Here is a 25,607-nt window from a genome sequence, read left to right as displayed (position 1 = left end):
CCATCCATGGACTGTTATAAGTGCTATGCAATAATTTCTTGATTCATTTTCCTTGGTATAAACTTTCATTTGGTTAATGTATCAAAGTTTAACAGAGGTGCTCATGACTACCCCTATGTTCACTGGCACTAATAGCATCAACTCAACAGCGGCACTGTTCATTTTCACCCATCTTTCGAGGCCCCCTAATGCTGTCCATCACCTGCGCTGTCTGTCTAAACCCAATTTTGTACATTGGTACACTCTACCAATGAGTAACATTTTTGACAGTACTAAATGGCAAACTGTAAAGGAACACTATATAATATTTAGCAGCATTCAATTCCACAACTGCATAACATTTGATATACCGTACCTTCGAATGTTGGCAATGTTTTTTGTGAAGCTGGCATGATGAGGTTTAAGGAACCTTTTTCAAATACTGGTTTCATTTATTCTACATATTGGAAAAATCCAATAACTTAAATTAATGAATGTATTATAAAATAAAAAATAATTCTGCATTAATTAATGAAGTTATGTCAAAATTTGGATTAATTCCAAATTCTTATAATTTGTAAAGAGCCATACAAAGTTCCCAATAGCGCACATGAATGTCAGTATTCTGAGCGAAACAAAATTCAGGCCTTTGCGACAACAGGCAGGGTCTTGGACATGCACATGTAACACTGTTGTGACTTGTGCCGATCCCTGAATTTTAGGATGAGACCATGGCAGGGATCCCAACCTCATGAGATGCAAGGACATACTGGTGAATGAGGAAGAGATGGTGGGACTAACTCAGCAATGGCAGTGGACTGAGGATTGTGATGGAACTTGGATAGGATGGAGATCACACAGCACATGTTGCACCATTCAAAATCCAACCAACCTTGCACAAACTCCTTAAAATGGTAAAATTGGCTAAAATACTTACATATATATAAAAACTCTATGCAAAAAGTTAAATAAAAACAATTAAGGGAGCCACTGGTCCCTGGCAGGGTAAGCAATGAGGAAGTGCAAGCCCTGCCCAGGGCAGTGACAGCTGGGGGTGGGCTGACAAATGAATTCTGGATAAGATGGAAGTTCAATGCCTGCACAGTTTGAGTGGCAGCCCTCCATGCAAAAAGCAAATGAAAACTACACATACTCAATACCATGTGCCATGTCCATCAAAGTGGAACAACCCCCTTCCTTCCAAGTAGAGGAGGGACAGTTCCAGTCATGTTGTTCTTTCTCAACTACAAAGCTTATTCAGAATTCATTGCACTAGCCACACTCCATTGCCATGGCTAACTTGAGCTGCAAACTGGAAAGTTTGTGTACAAAATATTGATCATCTCTCCATGATAAAAAGCCTCTTGGAATGTATGTTACACAAGAGTGCACAAGGGTGGGGGGATCAGATGTGTGGGGTAGCGCAGCACTGCTGGTAGGGCGATGACTTGGTCACAACAGCGTTACATACCCCAACAAGCCCATGCAACATCATTGATGCTGCCAGACCTGTAAAGGGTAATGAAGAGGGCAGAGGGTAGAGTGGAGGTCAGACAGGTGGCAGTCGAGTTCACAAACCACCACACTCGCATACAGGTGGCAGTACAGTACACAGGCCACCACACTCCACATTTGAGTGGTAATAAAAGTACGCAAGCCACCTCACTCCACAAATAGGTGGTAGTGCAGAATGCAAGCCACCTCACTCCACATACTATTCATTCACCTTCACTTTCTTCTGTGCCGGTTCGTCGATGCTGTCTGGAGAGTTGACGGAGACTGAGCTGGCAGAAGCAGCACCAGGTATCTGGCTGGGCACATCTTGAGTGTCTGATTCACTAATGACTTCAGAGATGGATTCACTGGGTGCTTCAGAAGCTGGCTCACTTGGGGCCTCAGATAAGGCCTCACTGGGAGCTTCTGACACAGCCATGGAATCATTTGTGTCTTCGCAGTTTAAGATAACTGAAGCTCTGCTATTCTCTGCATCTGAGGTGCCATTGGTATTTGCTGTGAGATTTTCCTTGTTAGCAAAGGCAGAGTCCATTGAGTCATTGCTCTCTTCTGGCACAGGACCACCCTGAAAACAAAAAAGTTATTTAATTACAGATACTAGCCAATTAGTGATCAAATATTGTATACCTGTCTGTTTCCCATTGCTGTATATGTTTACTGAGAAATGCATAGTTTTATGCTCTCCAACAAAAGCATCAAAAGCACAAGTCACATTACTAAACTATATTTTTATTAGTGATAAAGAACAAATCAACAAATTAGTAAACAAGAGTAAAAATGTGTAATTTACCTCCAATGAAACAAAGTATCAGTAATTTTGCCAGAGTGCAAAATGTTCAAACAGTTTTTTGTTTCACATCTCTTTGGTAAGATGGTAGTGCTTCCCTAGGGCAACAGATATCCAACAACCATTTTCTTTACCTTTACAAAAAGAGTTCTAAGACCTAAAGCAATCTACAAGTATAGAAGCACTTTTGGAGTTATGAGGGAGAAAATTAGAGAATTAACCATGAAGCCCAACCAGCACAGAATGACAAGTTGAATTTCCAAGATGTGAGTGCAGAAAAGGATGACCAAATCCATGACTGAAAGAGTAGGAGGAAGTTCATTTTAAAAATGGTTGCTAGGAGTGTGTGAAGGAGGGTTTAGTTGGTGAGGGGTTGGTAATAGGTTTGTGTAAGCCTGTTAATTGATGAAAGCCTATGCAGTAGGTTTCTTCAATTCAAAACAGAGATGATATGCAAAGACAGTAGAAGAGGCAACCAATCTCTCAGCCTATGAGGGAATTTAGGGAAAACTGATTAGCTGGACTTAAAAAGTCCTGCAGATGGGAAGTACAGTGACTGTGTTCTAAAGGACAGATAATAATGTTGCAGTTCAGTCATTTGAATTGTCACATCAGTACACTTCTGACAAGTGAATGAGTGAGTGAATGATGGTGAATGTTTGTCTGTGGGGGTCACCCTACCATAGTGAGAGACTGCTGATAAAGCAAAGGTAAAAATATATAAAACTCACCATGCCTAAACAAAAACTAAAGTATGAAAGAATCTGATAAAGTAATAACCAAGAAAATTAAGATACTATTAAAATTGTAAAAAGTTGTGTTTAAAAGATGTGAAGAAAGGTGGTAACTATGACTGGCTGGGTCCAGTAATATTGTGGGATTACAGATTTCTATATCTAACTCTTCAACTTCCATTCTGTATTATCTATGCATGTTGTTAATGTCATGTTTAATGGAAGAGAAAGTAATTAGCCTGCCATAATGCACCTTCGGACAACACCAAAGCCAGAGTCAACAGGGAAATGGCACACCACCTATATTGATAATAATGTTATTGGCAGCAGCTGGCAGAATACTTGCCCACATATCTTTCCTTATTTTACTAGCCAAATACTGCTTTACCTAGTAAGTTGTGGTAATCTAGAATATGTGAGGTGCTCGAGCAGTGAGCCGGTGTCAGTGGACATTTACAGTACCTTCGCAACAACAGAAAAGCTGGTGTCAGCAAACATTAACACTATCTCCACTACAACAGAAACTGAACCACTGTTCACCAGTTATCGTCAATCATTAACATGTTCAACAAATGTTGTATAAGCTGCATTTCTGCATCACTAAAGACATGGGACTAGAGACAGATCCAGGAATTGTACAGGGAAAGGGATCCATCCTTACCTGTCCAGAGGTAAGGGAGGAGGGGAGGAAGACAAAGTTGAATGGTGGAATGCATGTACAGCCAACTGCATTGGGAATTAGTCAATTAACAATAGTGTGTGTCCAGCAGGCTCCCCATACAATGAGTCAAGTCCAATGCACTGAGATTGTCAATTCATGGAAAATTATTTCATAATTTTGATACAACATACATTAGGATCTATCAAATACCTCCTTCCCCATTAGCCCATTATACCAAGGATTCACTGTATTTCTAATGACATATGGCTTAGGTGTACTAACATTTTTTGCTTTCTGAGGTGAGACTGACTTCGAATCTCCATTTTCTGTAGGCTGCTGTGTGGATGATGGACCAGTGGCAGTAGAGCCACCAGGCATATCATCAAGGAGTTCCTTCTTCAACTCTGCAACAACGAAGTGCGCCCAGAGCGCCATCTCAACCTTGTGGGGGTTCCACGTAGTTGAACTTGCTGAGTTAATAAAAATTGGGCAATTAAAGAAAAATCTAGAACTAGCCACCAAAAACTAGTACCACCCTGAAAGTTTACCACTAAAAAATAAATCTTTTCAAAAGTTCTCTCATAGACTGAGATATATTTGTTTATGAATAAACATTGTATATATTTTTTTTTACTTTTCACTAAAATTAAGTAAGAAACCAAACTTGTTATAATTAGCATTATATAATTCAGCTTAAACCCACCCAGCCTATCTTTGGTCGAAATTAATTAAGCTAGTATTATTTAGCATCAATGAAATTAATAATTACATATGGAGTGAGTTAAACAAGTTAAGAAAGCCTAGGGAAAGTATGGATTTGTCAGTTAAAAACAGAGTAGGGGAGTTAGTAGATGGGAAGAGGGAGGTATTAGGTAGATGGCGAGAATATTTTGAGGAACTTTTAAATGTTAAGGAAGAAAGGGAGGCGGTAATTTCATGCACTGGCCAGGGAGGTATACCATCTTTTAGGAGTGAAGAAGAGCAGAATGTAAGTGTGGTGGAGGTACGTGAGGCATTACGTAGAATGAAAGGGGGTAAAGCAGCTGGAACTGATGGGATCATGACAGAAATGTTAAAAGCAGGGGGGGATATAGTGTTGGAGTGGTTGGTACTTTTGTTTAATAAATGTATGAAAGAGGGGAAGGTACCTAGGGATTGGCAGAGAGCATGTATAGTCCCTTTATATAAAGGGAAAGGGGACAAAAGAGATTGTAAAAATTATAGAGGAATAAGTTTACTGAGTATACCAGGAAAAGTATACGGTAGGGTTATAATTGAAAGAATTAGAGGTAAGACAGAATGTAGAATTGCGGACGAGCAAGGAGGTTTCAGAGTGGGTAGGGGATGTGTAGATCAAGTGTTTACATTGAAGCATATATGTGAACAGTATTTAGATAAAGGTAGGGAAGTTTTTATTGCATTTATGGATTTAGAAAAGGCATATGATAGAGTGGATAGAGGAGCAATGTGGCAGATGTTGCAAGTATATGGAATAGGTGGTAAGTTACTAAATACTGTAAAGAGCTTTTATGAGGATAGTGAGGCTCAGGTTAGGGTGTGTAGAAGAGAGGGAGAATACTTCCCGGTAAAAGTAGGTCTTAGACAGGGATGTGTAATGTCACCATGGTTGTTTAATATATTTATAGATGGGGTTGTAAAAGAAGTAAATGCTAGGGTGTTCGGGAGAGGGGTGGGATTAAATTATGGGGAATCAAATTCAAAATGGGAATTGACACAGTTACTTTTTGCTGATGATACTGTGCTTATGGGAGATTCTAAAGAAAAATTGCAAAGGTTAGTGGATGAGTTTGAGAATGTGTGTAAAGGTAGAAAGTTGAAAGTGAACATAGAAAAGAGTAAGGTGATGAGGGTATCAAATGATTTAGATAAAGAAAAATTGGATATCAAATTGGGGAGGAGGAGTATGGAAGAAGTGAATGTTTTCAGATACTTGGGAGCTGACGTGTCGGCGGATGGATTTATGAAGGATGAGGTTAATCATAGAATTGATGAGGGAAAAAAGGTGAGTGGTGTATTGAGGTATATGTGGAGTCAAAAAACGTTATCTATGGAGGCAAAGAAGGGAATGTATGAAAGTATAGTAGTACCAACACTCTTATATGGATGTGAAGCTTGGGTGGTAAATGCAGCAGCGAGGAGACGGTTGGAGGCAGTGGAGATGTCCTGTCTAAGGGCAATGTGTGGTGTAAATATTATGCAGAAAATTCGGAGTGTGGAAATTAGGAGAAGGTGTGGAGTTAATAAAAGCATTAGTCAGAGGGCAGAAGAGGGGTTGTTGAGGTGGTTTGGTCATTTAGAGAGAATGGATCAAAGTAGAATGACATGGAAAGCATATAAATCTATAGGGGAAGGAAAGAGGGGTAGGGGTCGTCCTCGAAAGGGTTGGAAAGAGGGGGTAAAGGAGGTTTTGGGGGTGAGGGGCTTGGACTTCCAGCAAGCGTGCATGAGTGTGTTAGATAGGAGTGAATGGAGACGAATGATACTTGGGACCTGACGATCTGTTGGAGTGTGAGCAGGGTAATATTTAGTGAAGGGATTCAGGGAAACCGGTTATTTTCATATAGTCGGACTTGAGTCCTGGAAATGGGAAGTACAATGCCTGCACTTTAAAGGAGGGGTTTGGGATATTGGCAGTTTGGAGGGATATGTTGTGTATCTCTATACGTATATGCTTCTAAACTGTTGTATTCTGAGCACCTCTGCAAAAGCAGTGATAATGTGTGTGTGTGGTGAAAGTGTTGAATGATGATGAAAGTATTTTCTTTTTGGGGATTTTCTTTCTTTTTTTTAGGTCACCCTGCCTCGGTGGGAGACGACTGACTTGTTGAAAAAAAAAAAAAAGAAAATGCCGGACTAGAGTCCTGGAAATGGGAAGTACAATGCCTGTACTTTAAAGGAAGGGTTTGGGATATTGGCAGTTTGGAGGGACATCTAAACTGTCATATCTGAGCACCTCTGCAAAGAATGTGATTATGTATGAGTGATGGTGAATGATGATTAAAGTTTTTTTTTTTCTTTCTTTTAGGATTGCCCTGCCTCAGTGAGAAATGGCTGGTGTTAAAAAAAAAAAAAAACTGAGTGTGTTTGTGTGTCCCTCTAAAAAATAACAAAAAAGCACAATACCATGACTGGTACAATACGTACACAAATAAACTGCACATAGGAGACAGGAGCTTTGTGACTTTGTAAATGGTCCAAGTCAGACCGAACCGTCATCTTAAGTTCCTCTCTCCTGTGTGTGTTACTTGTGTACTCTCAAAAATATTTTTAAGTAACAAATTGACTACCTTCTTTATTTAATCTATTAGCTGCTACTTTGAGTTGCTCCACAAAATTAAGAAGTTCTTTCGTGGTATAGTCAATTCCTTCAATTTCCGGGATTGCCAAAAGACACTCGTCCGCCATGAAGCCGCACAACTCCGGGCTGCCCGCCGTCAGGATTGCTGGAAATAGAGAAGATTAGCATGCAGTGCACATAATGTACTGTAACACAACCAATGAAGACTTCTAGAATGATATAGTTGATGAAGACTTCTAGAATAATTCGCAAAATGACAGAACACTGGAGTGGAGCACAACTCTGCTTCTGTAACTTCAAACCAATGTTTACAACTAGGTAATTACCTAGTGATTCAATATAACCTATTTGGTGAAAATGCAGTCTAACAACAGTTGTTTATAATATCAGGACATTATCTGATGTGGTTATTGCTGCTGCTGTTAACTTGCACTGTATATAATACAGTGGACCCCCGGTTTACGATATTATTTCATTCCAGAAGTATGTTCAGGTGCCAGTACTGACCGAATTTGTTCCCATAAGGAATATTGTGAATTAGATTAGTCCATTTCAGACCCCCAAACATACACATACAAACGCACTTACATAAATACACTTACATAATTGGTCACATTGGGAGGTGATCGTAAACCGGGGGTCCACTGTACTTACTAGCACATGCCTCATATTCATGAAGGACTTTAAAGGTGCCAAGCAATATAAAATTATCAAAATGTTAAACCCACAAGAGAATCATTACATAGTGATGTGTAGCTCAGTAGTGCTGATAGACTCACAACAGAAGGACCCAAGTTCGTTTCTTTAGTCAGGTCAAGATGTACGGGCCGTCTCATTACACATGCTGCCCTTGTTTACTTACCAGTAAATGGGTACCTTCATGTTAGTCAACTGTTGTGGGTCACAATCACGGGGTGGTAATACATCTAAGGAAGGGCTAGGCTTTGAAATGATCTGGGTCAATATAACACCTAACCTGTGAACTGAACTACAATACACATATATAGAGAACTATTACACATCAAACATAAATGACGAAGCAGATATTCTCATATAAAAAGATAGGATGCATTTACTTGAGGTCTAAGACACTTACTTGAAGCCATTGCAGGACCAACACCTTTTAAATTACATAAGGCCTGGATGGCAGACGGCAAATCTTCTTTCTTCATCAAGGCGCGGAATGCTTTTTTTGTTTCAGTCATACAGAGCCGCGGAGTGTTCATCTGGATCAAATCTTTTAGTCTTGGCGAAAACTTTCCACGCTGAAAGTAGTATCAAATATTAATATTATTCGATAAAGAACAAAACAAAATAAAGCAAACTACAGTGGAACCTCGGTTTTCATATGCCCTAGTTGGAGGCAATTCTTGGAGAAAATTCTCTATAAAATGTATTTTTTGTTATTATTTCTGGAACGGATTAATTGGTTCTGTTCCAGACACCCAAAAATATATAAAAAAAAGTACACTTTATAGAGAATTTTCTCAAAGAACTGTCTCCAACTAGGGCATACGAAAACTGAGGTTCCACTGTATATATAATGAATATGAATATAAATGGTGGTTGGGGATTTTAATGCTAAAGTGGGTAAAAATGTTATGGAGGGAGTAGTAGGTAAATTTGGGGTGCCAGGGGTAAATGTAAATGGGGAGCCTTTAATTGAGCTATGTGTAGAAAGAAATTTGGTAATAAGTAATACATATTTTATGAAAAAGAGGATAAATAAATATACAAGGTATGATGTAGCACGTAATGAAAGTAGTTTATTAGATTATGTATTGGTGGATAAAAGGTTGATGGGTAGGCTCCAGGATGTACATGTTTATAGAGGGGCAACTGATATATCGGATCATTATTTAGTTGTAGCTACAGTTAGAGTAAGAGGTAGATGGGAAAAGAGGAAGGTGGCAACAACAAGTAAGAGGGAGGTGAAAGTGTATAAACTAAGGGAGGAGGAAGTTCGGGTGAGATATAAGCGACTATTGGCAGAAAGGTGGGCTAGTGCAAAGATGAGTAGTGGGGGGGTTGAAGAGGGTTGGAATAGTTTTAAAAATGCAGTATTAGAATGTGGGGCAGAAGTTTGTGGTTATAGGAGGGTGGGGGCAGGAGGAAAGAGGAGTGATTGGTGGAATGATGAAGTAAAGGGTGTGATAAAAGAGAAAAAGGTAGCTTATGAGAGGTTTTTACAAAGCAGAAGTGTTATAAGAAGAGCAGAGTATATGGAGAGTAAAAGAAAGGTAAAGAGAGTGGTGAGAGAGTGCAAAAGGAGAGCAGATGATAGAGTGGAGCGAGTTAAACAAGTTAAGAAAGCCTAGGGAAAATATGGATTTGTCAGTTAAAAACAGAGTAGGGGAGTTAGTAGATGGGGAGATGGAGGTATTGGGTAGATGGCGAGAATATTTTGAGGAACTTTTAAATGTTAAGGAAGAAACAGAGGCAGTAATTTCATGCACTGGTCAGGGAGGTATACCATCTTTTAGGAGTGAAGAAGAGCAGAATGTAAGTGTGGGGGAGGTACGTGAGGCATTACGTAAAATGAAAGGGGGTAAAGCAGCTGGAACTGATGGGATCATGACAGAAATGTTAAAAGCAGGGGGGGATATAGTGTTGGAGTGGTTGGTACTTTTGTTTAATAAATGTATGAAAGAGGGGAAGGTACCTAGGGATTGGCAGAGAGCATGTATAGTCCCTTTATATAAAGGGAAAGGGGACAAAAGAGACTGTAAAAATTACAGAGGAATAAGCTTACTGAGTATACCAGGAAAAGTGTACGGTAGGGTTATAATTGAAAGAATTAGAGGTAAGACAGAATGTAGGATTGCGGATGAGCAAGGAGGTTTTAGAGTGGGTAGGGGATGTGTAGATCAGGTGTTTACATTGAAGCATATATGTGAACAGTATTTAGATAAAGATAGGGAGGTTTTTATTGCATTTATGGATTTAGAAAAGGCATATGATAGAGTGGATAGAGGAGCAATGTGGCAGATGTTGCAAGTATATGGAATAGGTGGTAAGTTATTAAATGCTGTAAAGAGTTTTTATGAGGATAGTGAGGCTCAGGTTAGGGTGTGTAGAAGAGAGGGAGACTACTTCCCGGTAAAAGTAGGTCTTAGACAGGGATGTGTAATGTCACCATGGTTGTTTAATATATTTATAGATGGGGTTGTAAAGGAAGTAAATGCTAGGGTGTTTGGGAGAGGGGTGGGATTAAATTATGGGGAATCAAATTCAAAATGGGAATTGACACAGTTACTTTTTGCTGATGATACTGTGCTTATGGGAGATTCTAAAGAAAAATTGCAAAGGTTAGTGGATGAGTTTGGGAATGTGTGTAAAGGTAGAAAGTTGAAAGTGAACATAGAAAAGAGTAAGGTGATGAGGGTGTCAAATGATTTAGATAAAGAAAAATTGGATATCAAATTGGGGAGGAGGAGTATGGAAGAAGTGAATGTTTTCAGATACTTGGGAGTTGACGTGTCGGCGGATGGATTTATGAAGGATGAGGTTAATCATAGAATTGATGAGGGAAAAAAGGTGAGTGGTGCGTTGAGGTATATGTGGAGTCAAAAAACGTTATCTATGGAGGCAAAGAAGGGAATGTATGAAAGTATAGTAGTACCAACACTCTTATATGGGTGTGAAGCTTGGGTGGTAAATGCAGCAGCAAGGAGACGGTTGGAGGCAGCGGAGATGTCCTGTCTAAGGGCAATGTGTGGTGTAAATATTATGCAAAAAATTCGGAGTGTGGAAATTAGGAGAAGGTGTGGAGTTAATAAAAGTATTAGTCAGAGGGCAGAAGAGGGGTTGTTGAGGTGGTTTGGTCATTTAGAGAGAATGGATCACAGTAGAATGACATGGAAAGCATATAAATCTATAGGGGAAGGAAGGCGGGGTAGGGGTCGTCCTCGAAAGGGTTGGAGAAAACCTATATTAAAAGGTCATCGTTAAAAACTAAAATGCAGATGAAAACAATTCCCCTCAAGAGGTAACAGGATGAAAAACATATCATCTGTTCAAATCACAACAATTATGTTAACCCTTAAATGGTCCAAACGTATATATACGTTTTTATCAACATCTGAAAGTATGTAAAAAATTGTAATCTTTTTTGTTTTACATTTGAAAACGTGTAAAAAAACTTTTTTCTACATTTTTTTTTTTTTTGTTATATTTGAAAATATGTAAAAAAAAGTAGATCTACTTTTGCAGCTACGAATTTGAACATCGATCTGTTTGGACCGTTTAAGGATTAAAAAAAAAAAGTACATTTCACTTTGACATCTTATTAGAGAGAATCATAACTAAATGACCACCTTCCAGCAAGTTACTGCTAAACCTGGAATGTTCCATCAATGAGAGCAATCAAACTACAAGAGAGAAGATCAATGTAAAGGACCAGGGGCAACTGTGTCAGACCTTACATTAAAGGAACACAAATGTGTTATCACATCTCTGCTTCAAAACAAAACATGTCAAGCCAATGATAATATTCTTTAGGACACTTGTATTCTCTTTACTATAATACAGTGGACCCCCGGTTAACGATATTTTTTCATTCCAGAAGTATGTTCAGGTGCCAGTACTGACCGAATTTGTTCCCATAAGGAATATTGTGAAGTAGATTAGTCCATTTCAGACCCCCAAACATACACGTACAAATGCACTTACATAAATACACTTACATAATTGGTCGCATTGGGAGGTGATCGTCCACTGTATTCATTTACACTAACAGCTCCTTTAAGGCAAAACTGTAGACCTGGAGAATGCTGACATTTAACTGTTTTTCTAAACGTGGACAAACAAATTATTGAGGTGTCTTGTAGGATAGTTTTTATGGTTTTTATTACCTGTTTCTTGATATCAATTGATAGTATGGAAGACATACTACTGAACCAGAGATGATTTTAGTTGGTGTCAGGACAGGAAGTAACTTGACCCAAGATTCAAAATAGCAGAAATATTTGATTTTTCCTGAGGAAGGGTAAGATCCCACCCCAAGTCTGTTTTAGGGATTTTTACTATAGGTTTTCTTCAATTGTTGGGAAGCCTTAAATCAATAATTCTTGGTTATATTTTATGAATTAAGAGAAACAGGGTCAAGTTTCTAGTCTTTGTGAGATGATGGGTTCAAAATGGACAAGTGTAACATTAGGAGAGGCCTGGGAATGTGATTAATAGAGGATAGGTTGTCTTAGTAGCTGGAATGCATACAGTATTTATTTTGGACTATTTTTAAATCAAATTTTGCTGAATGTTGTGTAAAATTTACCAAATAACTGACTTCCCTGCAATTTATAGGTTAGTTCTGACAAGTTGCATTAGTGGTTCCTCGTGTTCAATCGATACAACAGAAATCATACTAGTGAAATAGCTAAGAATTTAAGAAATGAACAATGGAATTGGCTTAAAACAGGACTCAAAGTGGGCAAAATTGTCACTCCATAAACTTCACCCAGACCACCAACTTTGCCCCTGTGTAATTCCACAATTTTTCCATCAAATTTATATTTATGGTATCATTACCTTCAGAAGAAATATTCCCTACTATTTCTAAGAAACTTTTTTTTTTTAAATTTGAACAGTGTGAGCACTTTTAATTACAGGTCTAGACAGCATTAGCATGAAAATACAGAAAAAAATCCAAAAAATACACAATTTGACAAATCTATGCTCCGTTAAAAAGACTATCCAGAAATAAACATTGAATAATTTTTTTCCTTCAAAGTGTCACTCTGCTTTAGTGAGTGTGACTTAACAAATCAAACACGTGAAAATGAGGACTTGAGGAAAGAGGATACACCTTGGGTTATCTGAGGTGCAGAAAACAAAACTTACCGAGAGTTTCCATTTCATACATAAGCAGAGTTCTTCATGGGTGAGGTGTGCATCCTTGCCTCTTGATTTTATCCTCACTGGAAGTTCTGTTTGATACCTGATGAGACAATTTCAAAATTAGTTCAGAATCATAACACTTTAGGGTCCCACCTTTAACACTTAAGCTGTCCAAACGTAGATCCCCTTTTTTTCAACATTTGACAGTATGTAAAAAAACATATTTTTTTTTATTTATATTTGAAAACGTGTAAAAAACTTTGATCTACTTTTTTTTTGTTATATTTGAAAATATGTAAAAAAACGTAAATCTACTTTTGGAGCACTACACATGTGAACATAAATTTGTTTGGACAGTTTAAGTTAGTTAATTTATTCCTTATTATCTGTTTGAGGTTCTAGGGATTATCTTCCTCACAACCTGGTCTCCGACCAGGTCTACTAACTTGTAAAGGAAATATTACAGCATTTAAAACTGCTGTTTACCAACCCATTAATAATAATAATAATAAAAATAATAATAATTTACATTTTTTTTTTAACAAGTCGGCCGTCTCCCACCGACGAAGGGCAACCCAAAAAGAAAGAAAATCTCAAAAAAGATAATACAGTGGACCCCCGACTAACGATATTATTTCAATCCAGAAGTCTGTTCGGGTGCCGTTATAAACCGAATTTGTTCCCATAAGGAATATTGTGAATTAGATTAGTCCGTTTCAGACCCCCATAAATACACCTACAAAAGCACTTACAAAAATACACTTGCATAATTGGTCGTGTTGGGAGCTCATCGTTAGTTGGGGGTCCACTGTACTTTCATCATTCAACACTTTCACCTCGCTCACACATAATCACTGTTTTTGCAGAGATGCTCAGAATACAATATACGTGTATTAATAAATAATAATAAAAACTTCCATGTGGAAGCGGAAAAGAATTCCTCCTCTGTAAGCCATGTGTCACAAGAGGAGACTAAAATGCCGGGAGTAAGGGACTGGTAACCCTTTCTTCTGTATAAATTACCAAATTTAAAAAGAAAAACTTTGTTTTTCTTTTGAGGTCACCCTGCCTTGGTGGAATATGGCCAGTTTGTTGAAAAAATAAATAAAAACAAAATAAAAAAATAATAACAACAATAATAATGATAATTTAATAATGTGCAGTAAAAATAACATGATGTTCAACGGTGACAAATTTCAACTGCTGAGAAGAATGAAAAAAAAAAAAAAAAAACTGAACATATTGTATACAGAAAGCTGGCAGCCCATCTCATAGAAGATAGGGAACAAATAAAAGACTTAAGAATAATTATATTAGATCTGTCATTTAGAGCACACAAATCGAATTTAGCAAAGGCAAGGAAAATGACAGGGTGGACTGTGTGAATATTGAAAAAAATATAGAGAAGCAATGCCAATGGAAACAAGTCACTTTGACTTTTTATGGGTTATCCTAAGTAATTTACTTATTTATGTGTACCTGTGCCTAAATGTACTTACTTACTGCACTTAAAGAATTAAATGGTTCTCTCATTGGTAATATTACTCTGTGCTGACACTGCCTTTCAGGGCACGAGATAACGAGCTGGAAAATGTGGAGATTATTTACTACCCACTTAGTATCAATAAAACCAATATACTTCTTGGTATGCTCACAAGCACTTGGAACATGGGAGAGAGAGTCAATATGGTATACAGTACTGTACTGTACATGGAAAATATGTGAGGGTCTGGTCCCCCAATCTGCATACCTTTGATATACATGTATCTTTGAAAGGGTTTGAGTTTTTTTTTTTTTATTCCCAGTCCAGCCCTGGGCCAGGCTTGTCTGGTGCTTGCCTGATTAATCAGGCTGTTGCTGCTGGCAGCTTGCTGGCCCACATATCCATCACACAACTTAGGTGATCTGGCACTTGGCAGAGGTTATTTGTTTAGTTAGCTCTTGAAGACTTCTACACTTGTTCTGGCACTGACATAATCAAAGCAAAAGACTGTCAACATCCATAGCCCAAGATTTCAAACTTGTTACCAGCAGGAATCAGAAATATTGCCAAAATGAAGGTTAAAATTTTCAAGCCGAAGCTGAACACTATCTCCTGCAAATTCCCAATCAGCCAAATTGCGACAGCTAAGTTGGTCTGCCGGCCACTAGCAAAAACAGCCTGGTTGACCAGGTGGGTAACAAGGAAGCCTAGCCAGGCTGCTAAGATATACAACCTTAAAATAGGTCCCAGATATGCAAGTCACAATCTACAAAGACAGAAGAACCTTTGGAACAAGTCACAATTACAATATTTCAAGTCGTATAACTCATGTTAACGACCCAAAACTTGTACAGCAAATAAGAACATAATAGAGGTTACACTGCAGCAGGCCTACTGCCCTGATGCAAAAATCCCTTACTATTACGTACTATACAGTGGACCTCCGGTTAACGATATTTTTTCATTCCAAAAGTATGTTCAGGTGCCAGTACTGACCGAATTTGTTCCCATAAGGAATATTGTGAAGTAGATTAGTCCATTTCAGACCCCCAAACATACATGTACAAATGCAGTTACATAAATACACTTACATAAGTGGTCGCATTGGGAGGTGATCGTTAAGCGGGGGTCCACTGTATTATAGTGTACAGAAGCTCTAACAACTGCCTCCCAAAGATGTCTCCCTCTATCGCTTTCTAAGTTTGGGGGTCAGTATATTACACCTAAAACTAATTTTCTAGTAATTGTACCCAGACTGTCTGTATGGGATTTTATGCATGTTTTGATGCAACAATTCATATTTTTTCAGACATATAGTTTAGGTTATTTTAGTGAGGCTCATCTCAAATTTGGAGGCAACACCTGAAGCATTTAGTTTCAGAAGTCATACAGATCAGAACAATTGTGAAAGATTTTTGCTGTGTATCAGCAAATCCATCTTCAAATAAGATTGAATAGATGTGTTTAAGTTTTTTTGTGGACCCCACTATCAGGAGCAGGAAACGTCACTAGTGATAAGAGGAAATCAGATAAAAAGAAAAAGCCTGTACATATATCAGGAAGTTTAGAACATAACAGTAAAAATATAATTAAAGAGCAATCTCCATAAATAATTGTTTTAAACTTGGCTCAAAAAATCATAATAACATGACTGCAACAAATCACATCTCAAGTACCAGTATTTGCAGTCAAAATATTATCATGTTACAGCATTCACATCTCTGGCACAATATTTATTTGCAATGATATATATATTATTAAGACTAACAGTTTACAAAGTTCCTATTAAGGCAAGCAAACCTGTCTTTTTTCCCCACATTAACAGCTGTCCTATATACACAAGATAAGATTTTATTCAGATTTTTAACCTCGGAGGGTTAGCCACACAGGATAACCCAAGAAAGTCATTGCATCATCAAGGACTATCTTTTTTCCATTGGAGTTCTTAAATCTTGTTCCTCAGGATCCAACCCACACCAGTCGACTAGCACCCTGGTACCTACTTGCTTGTTAGATGAATGAAGACAACAAGTATAAGGAAACATGCCCAATGTTTCTACCCTTCCCAGGGATCGAACCACAGATGCACTGTGTGAGGCGAGAGTTTGCCTACCAGGCCATAGGGCACAATTTGGAAGAAACCATTCAGATGACCTTAGGTTCCCTCCTTACTTTAATTTCACATGACTATCCTTTGACTTTTGTCTCTCTCTTTTTTTTGACATATTTTACAGTACATTTTGCTAAGTTTGAGGACATTGGTCCATGAACAATTACTGTACTATGTAATAAATTTTTATACAAAAAATGGAATATGCATACATATACAAACAACAAAAAGCTATCTGTGACATCATGTGTGCTTAAATCAACTCAAATATAAACTTACTGCAAATAAAATTAAAAAAAATTACAGAGCACTTTACCTGAAGATTCTAAAAGTTCCCTATTTCCCAACCACTTCAAAAAGCAAAAGTGAAAAAAAAAATTAAGTTAATGCAAATCAAATGTGGAATATATTCAATGCAACCTTCTTATCCAGATTTCAATATATCATGTAGCTGCAGCACCAATACAGCATCATGCAGTACCAGTACAGTATCATGCAGCACCAGTACAGTATCATGCAGTACCAGTACAGAATCATGAAGTACCACCAGTACAGCATCATACAGCACCAGTACAGAATCATGCAGTACCACCAGTACAGCATCATGGAACACCAGTACAGCATCATGGAACACCAGTACAGCATCATACAGTACCACCAGTACATCATCGTGAAGCAGCACCAATACATCATGCAGCAGCACCAGTACAGCATTATGCAGTACCAGCACCTGAGGGAGTTCCGGGGGTCATCGACTCCAGGACCCAGTCCAATCCAACCTAACCTAACCTGACTTTTGGTATCTGCCCAACTTTCTCTTGAAGACAGAGGTCCATTTGTAATCCCCCTGATGTGTGATGGGACAATGTTTTCTCTCAATGTACTCACAGCACCCCTTTTTTCATTGGGAGGGGGGTGTTTGTTGCACCATCTGCAGATTCTTTTGCTTTCATGGGGAGTGATTTCTGTGTGCAGATTCAGAACCAGTCCCTCTAGGATTTTCCATGTGTAGATTATGATGTGCCTTTCTTGCCTGTGCTCTAAGGAGTACTTTCAAACATATGCAGTGAAGGTTCTGTGTACATTCTCCAGATCTGTAATTTCGCCTGCTTTGAAAGGGGTTGTCAGTGTACACAGCAGTAGTTGTCCAGCCGAGACAGAACAAGTGACTTAGATATCCTGACATTATCACTACTAAGTCATTCACATTAGTTTTTCGCTCTACTGTGTAGTTACAGTTTGTCCTTTACTCCGTCCTAGATTTTAATTCCTCACGTTTTCCAAGACAGAGTAGCTGGAATTTGTCCTCAATGTGCTTCATATTGTTTTCTGTGGCCCACTGGAAGACTTGGTTTATATCTGCTTGAAGATTTAGTATCCTCAATGGATGGCACTGTCATGCAAATTCTAGTATCCTCAGCAAAGACGCTGCTTGGGTTTACATCTCCGTCTATGTCAGTTATTAGTTAGATTTATGATTTAACTGTTTACTATTACTCTTGGATAGAAAGTTCAAGATCCATTGTGCAGTAGCAGCACCAGGACAGCAGCAGTACTATCAGAACAGCATCATGCAGTACCATCAGAACAGCATCTTGCAGTACCCCCAAAGCAGCAGTATCCAGTCCCATTAGTGCAGCATCATTCAATACCACCAGTGCAGCATCATGAAGTGGCAGCACTATCAGAGTGCACACCTTCACTCAGCATCAGTGCAGTGAACAGCATCACGCAACACTTGTAAAATGCATATCATGCAGCACCAGTACAGTATCAAACAGCACAAATATAACACAATCATGTAGCACCAGCACAACACACAAGCCTGCAGCACCAGTAAACATGGCATTGTGCAGCATAACACAGCATCATGCAGAACCAGAACAATACACAGCATCATGCACCACAAGTACAATACACAGCATCATGCAGCACAAGTACAATACACAGCATCATGCAGCACAATACACAGCATCATGCAGCACAAGTACAATATGCAGCATCATGCAGCACAAGTACAATACACAGCATCATGCAGCACAAGCACAATATGCAGCATCATGCAGCACAAGTACAATACACAGCATCATGCAGCACAAGTACAATATGCAGCATCATGCAGCACAAGTACAATATGCATCATCATGCAGCACGAGTACAATACACAGCATCATGCAGCACAAGTACAATACACAGCATCATGCAGCACAAGTACAATATGCAGCATCATGCAGCACAAGTACAATACGCATCATCATGCAGCACAAGTACAATACACAGCATCATGCAGCACAAGTACAATACACAGCATCATGCAGCACAAGTACAATACACAGCATCATGCAGCACAAGTACAATACACAGCATCATGCAGCACAAGTACAATACACAGCATCATGCAGCACAAGTACAATACACAGCATCATGCAGCAGAAGTACAATACACAGCATCATGCACCACAAGTACAATACACAGCATCATGCAGCACAAGTACAATACACAGCATCATGCAGTACAGCTATTAGAATTCTTCGGTACATATCAAGAAACACAAATAACAATCAATACAAGTCCGCAGGTTTCACTGCTTTATAAATCCTTGGTATGTCTTCATTTAGATTATGCTGCACAGTTCTGGTCTCCATATTAATGAATGGACATACGTATATGAACGGAAAATGATTTAGTTGATGCCATGTATCAGCAATCTTTCCTACGAGGATTGACTGAGGACACTGAATTTGCACACTATAAAAGAGCAGAATTTGCTGAGAACAAATGACTGAAATGTGCAAATGGAAGGCAGAAATAAATGAAGGGGATATAAATAACGTGTGCTGAAAATATCTAACCATGGCAGGGCTCAAAACAATGGATTCAAATTTGGAAAAATTTAGATTTAGAAAGAATATAGGAGGGCACTAGTTTAACAACAGATCTCTGGATGAGTGGGAAAAAGAACTCCAGTCGTGTCACTGAAGCGGAAACTTTTTGACAAATTTAATAATAGGTTGGAGAGATACAAAATTAGATGCGAGTGGGAGTGAGTTAGATTTGCCCAGCATAGGCCAGTAGGCTTGCTGTAGTGTTGCTCCTTTCTTGTTATTCAAACAGCATTATGCAACATCAGTAATACATGGCATCATGTAGCACCACCACAGATCAACATCATACAACAGCAGTACAAGAGCCTCATACAGGACCAATACATTATGCAACACAAGTACAGCACGAGAGCATCTATTTAGGCACTTGTATACATGTACATTAAGTACGATTATCATACATAGTGTAAATTACCTAGGATAACCCACAAAAAAGTCAGTGACACAGCATCTTGCAACACCAATATGGGATCATACTGCACTAGTACCCCATCACAGCATAACACAGCACTACCACAATATTACTGAAAAAACTTAAGAGGCCGAGTAAAACGTTGTCTTAAAGGCTTCCATTGCCATAGTCTTTTATCAGTTATTGGTTTTGTAACCTCTTCTCCATCATTCAGCACCATCAAAGAATCTTGCAACAGCATCGTGCAGCAGTCACATCATTGAGCACCGCCACAGCACAGTACAGCACCATCACAGCATTGTGCAGAACCTTCACATCGTGGAGCGTCGCCACAGAATAGTAGAGCACCATCACAGCATCATGGAACACTGCCACAGTACCGTGGAACGCCACCACAGCACCGTGGAACGCCACCACAGCACCGTGGAACGCAGCCACAGCACCGTGGAACGCCGCCACAGCACCGTGGAACGCAGCCACAGCACCGTGGAACGCAGCCACAGCACCGTGGAACGCAGCCACAGCATCGTGGACCACCACAGCACCGTGGAACGCCGCCACAGCACCGTGGAACGCCGCCACAGCACCGTGGAACACCACCACAGCACCGTGGAACGCAGCCACAGCACCGTGGAACACCACCACAGCACCGTGGAACGCCGCCACAGCACCGTGGAACGCCGCCACAGCACCGTGGAACGCCGCCACAGCACCGTGGAACGCCGCCACAGCACCGTGGAACACCACCACAGCACCGTGGAACACCACCACAGCACCGTGGAACACCACCACAGCACCGTGGAACGCCGCCACAGCACCGTGGAACTCCGCCACAGCACCGTGGAACGCCGCCACAGCACCGTGGAACACCACAGCACCGTGGAACGCCACCACAGCACCGTGGAACGCCGCCACAGCACCGTGGAACGCCGCCACAGCACCGTGGAACGCCGCCACAGCACCGTGGAACGCCGCCACAGCACCGTGGAACACCACCACAGCACCGTGGAACGCAGCCACAGCACCGTGGAACGCCGCCACAGCACCGTGGAACGCCACCACAGCACCGTGGAACGCCGCCACAGCACCGTGGAACGCAGCCACAGCATCGTGGAACGTCGCCATAGAATCGTGAAGGCCATCACAGCATCATGGTGTCGCCACAGCATCATGCAATGCTATTACATGATGCAGTGCATATCATGCAGCATCAGTACAACACAGCATCGCGCAACGCCATATTTCGCAGCAGTAATACAACACTACCACGTAAGTACAGCACCAGCACAACAGCATCATGCAGCACCAGCACAACAGTATTAGGCAGCACCAGTACAACAGCAGCATCATGCAGCACCAGTACAACAACAGCATCAGGCAGCACCATGTACAAAAGCAACAGGTAGCACCAATACAACAGCAACAGGCAGCATCAGTACAACAGCAACAGGCAGCACCAATACAACAGCATCAGGCAGCACCAATACAACAGCACCAGCACAAAAGCATCAAGTAGCACCAGTACAACAGTATCGTGCAGTAGCAGTACATACAGCATCACAGTACACCACACAACAGCATAGCAGCATCACAGCGCACTACACACTACAGAACAGAGGCATCAAACACGCTACACAACACAGCATCATAACATAACAGCACGTTACACAAGGAAGCACCACAGAACACTACACAACACAGCAGAGAAACATCACAGCACAACAGCATCACAGAATTACACAACTCAGCATACACAACATTGCACAACAAAACAGCATTACGGCACACTACATAACACAGCACGTAACACAATACACAACACAGAAGCACCACTGCACAACAGCAGCAGCATCACAGCACACTACACATACTGCAGCATCACAGCACACTACACATACTGCAGCATCACAGCACACTACACATACTGCAGCATCACAGCATACTACACATACTGCAGTATCACAGCACACTACACATATTGCAGTATCACAGCACACTACACATACTGCAGTATCACAGCACACTACACATACTGCAGTATCACAGCACACTACACATACTGCAGTATCACAGCACACTACACATACTGCAGTATCACAGCACACTACACATACTGCAGTATCACAGCACACTACACATACTGCAGTATCACAGCACACTACACATACTGCAGTATCACAGCACACTACACATACTGCAGTATCACAGCACACTACAAAAGACATCATCATCACAGCCCACTACGCATCACAGTACTACACAACACAGCAGCATCACACCATTACACAACACAGAACACTAACAACACAAAAGAGCATTATCACAGCACACTAAACACCACAGAAACAGCAACATCACAACACACTAACTACACAAGATAGCATCATCACAGAACAGCACACTAACTACACAAGACAGCATCATCACAGAACAGCACACTAACTACACAAGATAGCATCACAGAACAGCACACTAACTACACAAAACAGCATCACAGAACAGCAGACTAACTACACAAGACAGCATCACAGCACAACACTAACTACACAAGGCAGCAGCATCATAGCACTAACTACACAAGACAGCATCACAGCACAGCACACTAACTACACAGGGCAGCATCACAGCAGCAGCACTACTACACAAGACAGCATCACAGCAGCAGCACTACTACACAATGCAGCATCACAACACAGCACTAACTACACAAGATAGCATCATTACAGCAGCAGCACCACCACACAAGACAGCATCACAGCACTAACTACACAAGACAGCATCATCACAGCAGCACTAACTACAAGACAGCAGCATCATCACAGCACTAACTATACAAGACAGCATCACAGCATCACTAACTATAAAAGACAGCATCATCACAGCATCACTAACTATACAAGACAGCATCATCACAGCATTACCAACTATATAAGACAGCATCACTAACATTACAAGACAGCATCATCACAGCATCACTAACTATACAAGACAGCATCATCACAGCACACTAACTACACAAGACAGCATCACTAACTATACAAGACAGCATCATCATAGCATCACTAACTACACAAGACAGCATCACTAACTATACTAGACAGCATCACTAACTATACAAGACAACATCATCATAGCATCACTAACTACACAAGACAGCATCACTAACTATACTAGACAGCATCACTAACTATACAAGACAACATCATCATAGCATCACTAACTACACAAGACAGCATCACTAACTATACAAGACAACATCATCATAGCATCACTAACTACACAAGACAGCATCACTAACTATACAAGACAGTATCACTAACTACACAAGACATCACCATAGCATCACTAACTACACAAGACAGCATCACTAACTATACAAGACCATCACTAACTATACAAGACAGCATCATCATAGCATTACTAACTACATAAGACAGCATCACTAACTATACAAGACAGCATCATTAACTATACAAGACAGCATCACTATACAAGACAGCATCATCAGAGCATCACTTACTACACAAGACAGCATCACTAACTACACAAGACAGCATCACAGCATCACTAACTATACAAGACAGCATCACTAACTATACAATACAGCATCACTAACTATACAAAACAGCATCATCACAGCATCACTAACTATACAAGACAGCAACACTAAACAAAACACAGCATCACTATACAAAACAGCATCACTAACTATACAAGAGAGCATCATCACAGCATCACTAACTATACAAGACAGCATCACTAACTATACAAAACAACATCACAGCATCACTATACAAAACAGCATCACTAACTATACAAGAGAGCATCATCACAGCATCACTAACTATACAAGACAGCATCACTACACAAGACAGCATCACTACACAAGACAGCATCATCACAGCATCACTACATAAGACAGCATCATCACAGCACTACACAGGACAGCATCATCACAGCATCACTACACAAGACAGCATCACAGCATCACTACACAAGACAGCATCACAGCATCACTACACAAGACAGCATCACAGCATCACTACACAAGACAGCATCACAGCACTACACAAGACAGCATCACAGCATCACTACACAAGACAGCATCACAGCATCACTACACAAGACAGCATCATCACAGCATCACTACACAAGACAGCATCATCACAGCATCACTACACAAGACAGCATCACAGCATCACTACACAAGACAGCATCATCACAGCATCACTACACAAGACAGCATCATCACTAAAATAGATACCTAACTGTTGCATATGTGTCTTACCTAACAGCATCACTACACAAGACAGCATCACTACACAAGACAGCATCATCACAGCATCACTACACAAGACAGCATCATCACAGAATCACTACACGAGACAGCATCACTACACGAGACAGCATCACTACACAAGACAGCATCACTACACAAGACAGCATCACTACACAAGACAGCATCACAGCATCACTACACAAGACAGCATCACAGCATCACTACACAAGACAGCATCACAGCATCACTACACAAGACAGCATCACAGCATCACTACACAAGACAGCATCATCACAGCATCACTACACAAGACAGCAGCATCACTACACAAGACAGCATCACAGGATCACTACACAAGACAGCATCACAGCATCACTACACAAGACCGCATCATCACAGGATCACTACACAAGACAGCATCACAGCATCACTACACAAGACAGCATCACAGCATCACTACACAAGACAGCATCACAGCATCACTACACAAGACAGCATCATCACAGCATCACTACACAAGACAGCAGCATCACAGCATCACTACACAAGACAGCATCATCACAGCATCACTACACAAGACAGCAGCATCACAGCATCACTACACAAGACAGCATCACAGGATCACTACACAAGACAGCATCACAGCATCACTACACAAGACAGCATCACAGCATCACTACACAAGACAGCATCATCACAGCATCACTACACAAGACAGCATCACAGCATCACTACACAAGACAGCATCATCACTACACAAGACAGCATCACAGCATCACTACACAAGACAGCATCACTACACAAGACAGCATCATCACAGCATCACTACACAAGACAGCATCACTACACAAGACAGCATCATCACAGCATCACTACACAAGACAGCAGCATCACAGCATCACTACACAAGACAGCATCATCACAGCATCACTACACAAGACAGCATCACATCACTACACAAGACAGCATCATCACAGCATCACTACACAAGACAGCATCATCACTAAAATAAAGATACCTAACTGTTGCATATGTGTCTTACCTAACAGCATCATCACTACACAAGACAGCATCATCACAGCATCACTACACAAGACAGCATCATCACAGAATCACTACACGAGACAGCATCACTACACAAGACAGCATCACTACACAAGACAGCATCACTACACAAGACAGCATCACAGCATCACTACACAAGACAGCATCATCACAGCATCACTACACAAGACAGCATCACAGCATCACTACACAAGACAGCACCTCAGCATCACTACACAAGACAGCATCACTACACAAGACAGCATCACAGGATCACTACACAAGACAGGATCACTACACAAGACAGCATCATCACAGCATCACTACACAAGACAGCATCACTACACAAGACAGCATCACAGCATCACTACACAAGACAGCATCATCACAGCATCACTACACAAGACAGCATCACAGCATCACTACACAAGACAGCATCATCACAGCATCACTACACAAGACACCACAGCATCACTACACAAGACAGCATCATCACTACACAAGACACCATCACAGCATCACTACACAAGACAGCATCATCACAGCATCACTACACAAGA

General features: G+C 40.4%; 1 protein-coding gene across 1 annotated transcript in view; it reads right to left on the bottom strand.

Moving 5' to 3' along the window:
- The window catches only part of Amun (protein amun), a 28,672-nt gene that overhangs the window by 1,341 nt on the left and 1,724 nt on the right, over nucleotides 1-25,607 (bottom strand). Inside the window, exons 2-6 of the mRNA XM_053799487.2 lie at nucleotides 12,837-12,933; nucleotides 8,092-8,260; nucleotides 6,985-7,140; nucleotides 3,959-4,146; nucleotides 1-2,059 (exon numbers count right to left, since the gene is read on the bottom strand). The exon at nucleotides 1-2,059 is cut by the window's left edge and continues 1,341 nt beyond it. Of these exons, the coding sequence (XP_053655462.1) occupies nucleotides 1,694-2,059; nucleotides 3,959-4,146; nucleotides 6,985-7,140; nucleotides 8,092-8,260; nucleotides 12,837-12,933 (976 nt within the window). The 3' untranslated portion in view covers nucleotides 1-1,693. The remainder of the gene's footprint in view (nucleotides 2,060-3,958; nucleotides 4,147-6,984; nucleotides 7,141-8,091; nucleotides 8,261-12,836; nucleotides 12,934-25,607) is intronic.

Source organism: Cherax quadricarinatus, chromosome 84 (genome assembly GCF_038502225.1).
Source record: "Cherax quadricarinatus isolate ZL_2023a chromosome 84, ASM3850222v1, whole genome shotgun sequence".
Classification (NCBI taxonomy): domain Eukaryota; kingdom Metazoa; phylum Arthropoda; class Malacostraca; order Decapoda; family Parastacidae; genus Cherax; species Cherax quadricarinatus.
The sequence above is the reverse complement of the archived record's forward strand: the minus strand, read 5'-3'. Positions and strand labels throughout refer to the sequence as shown.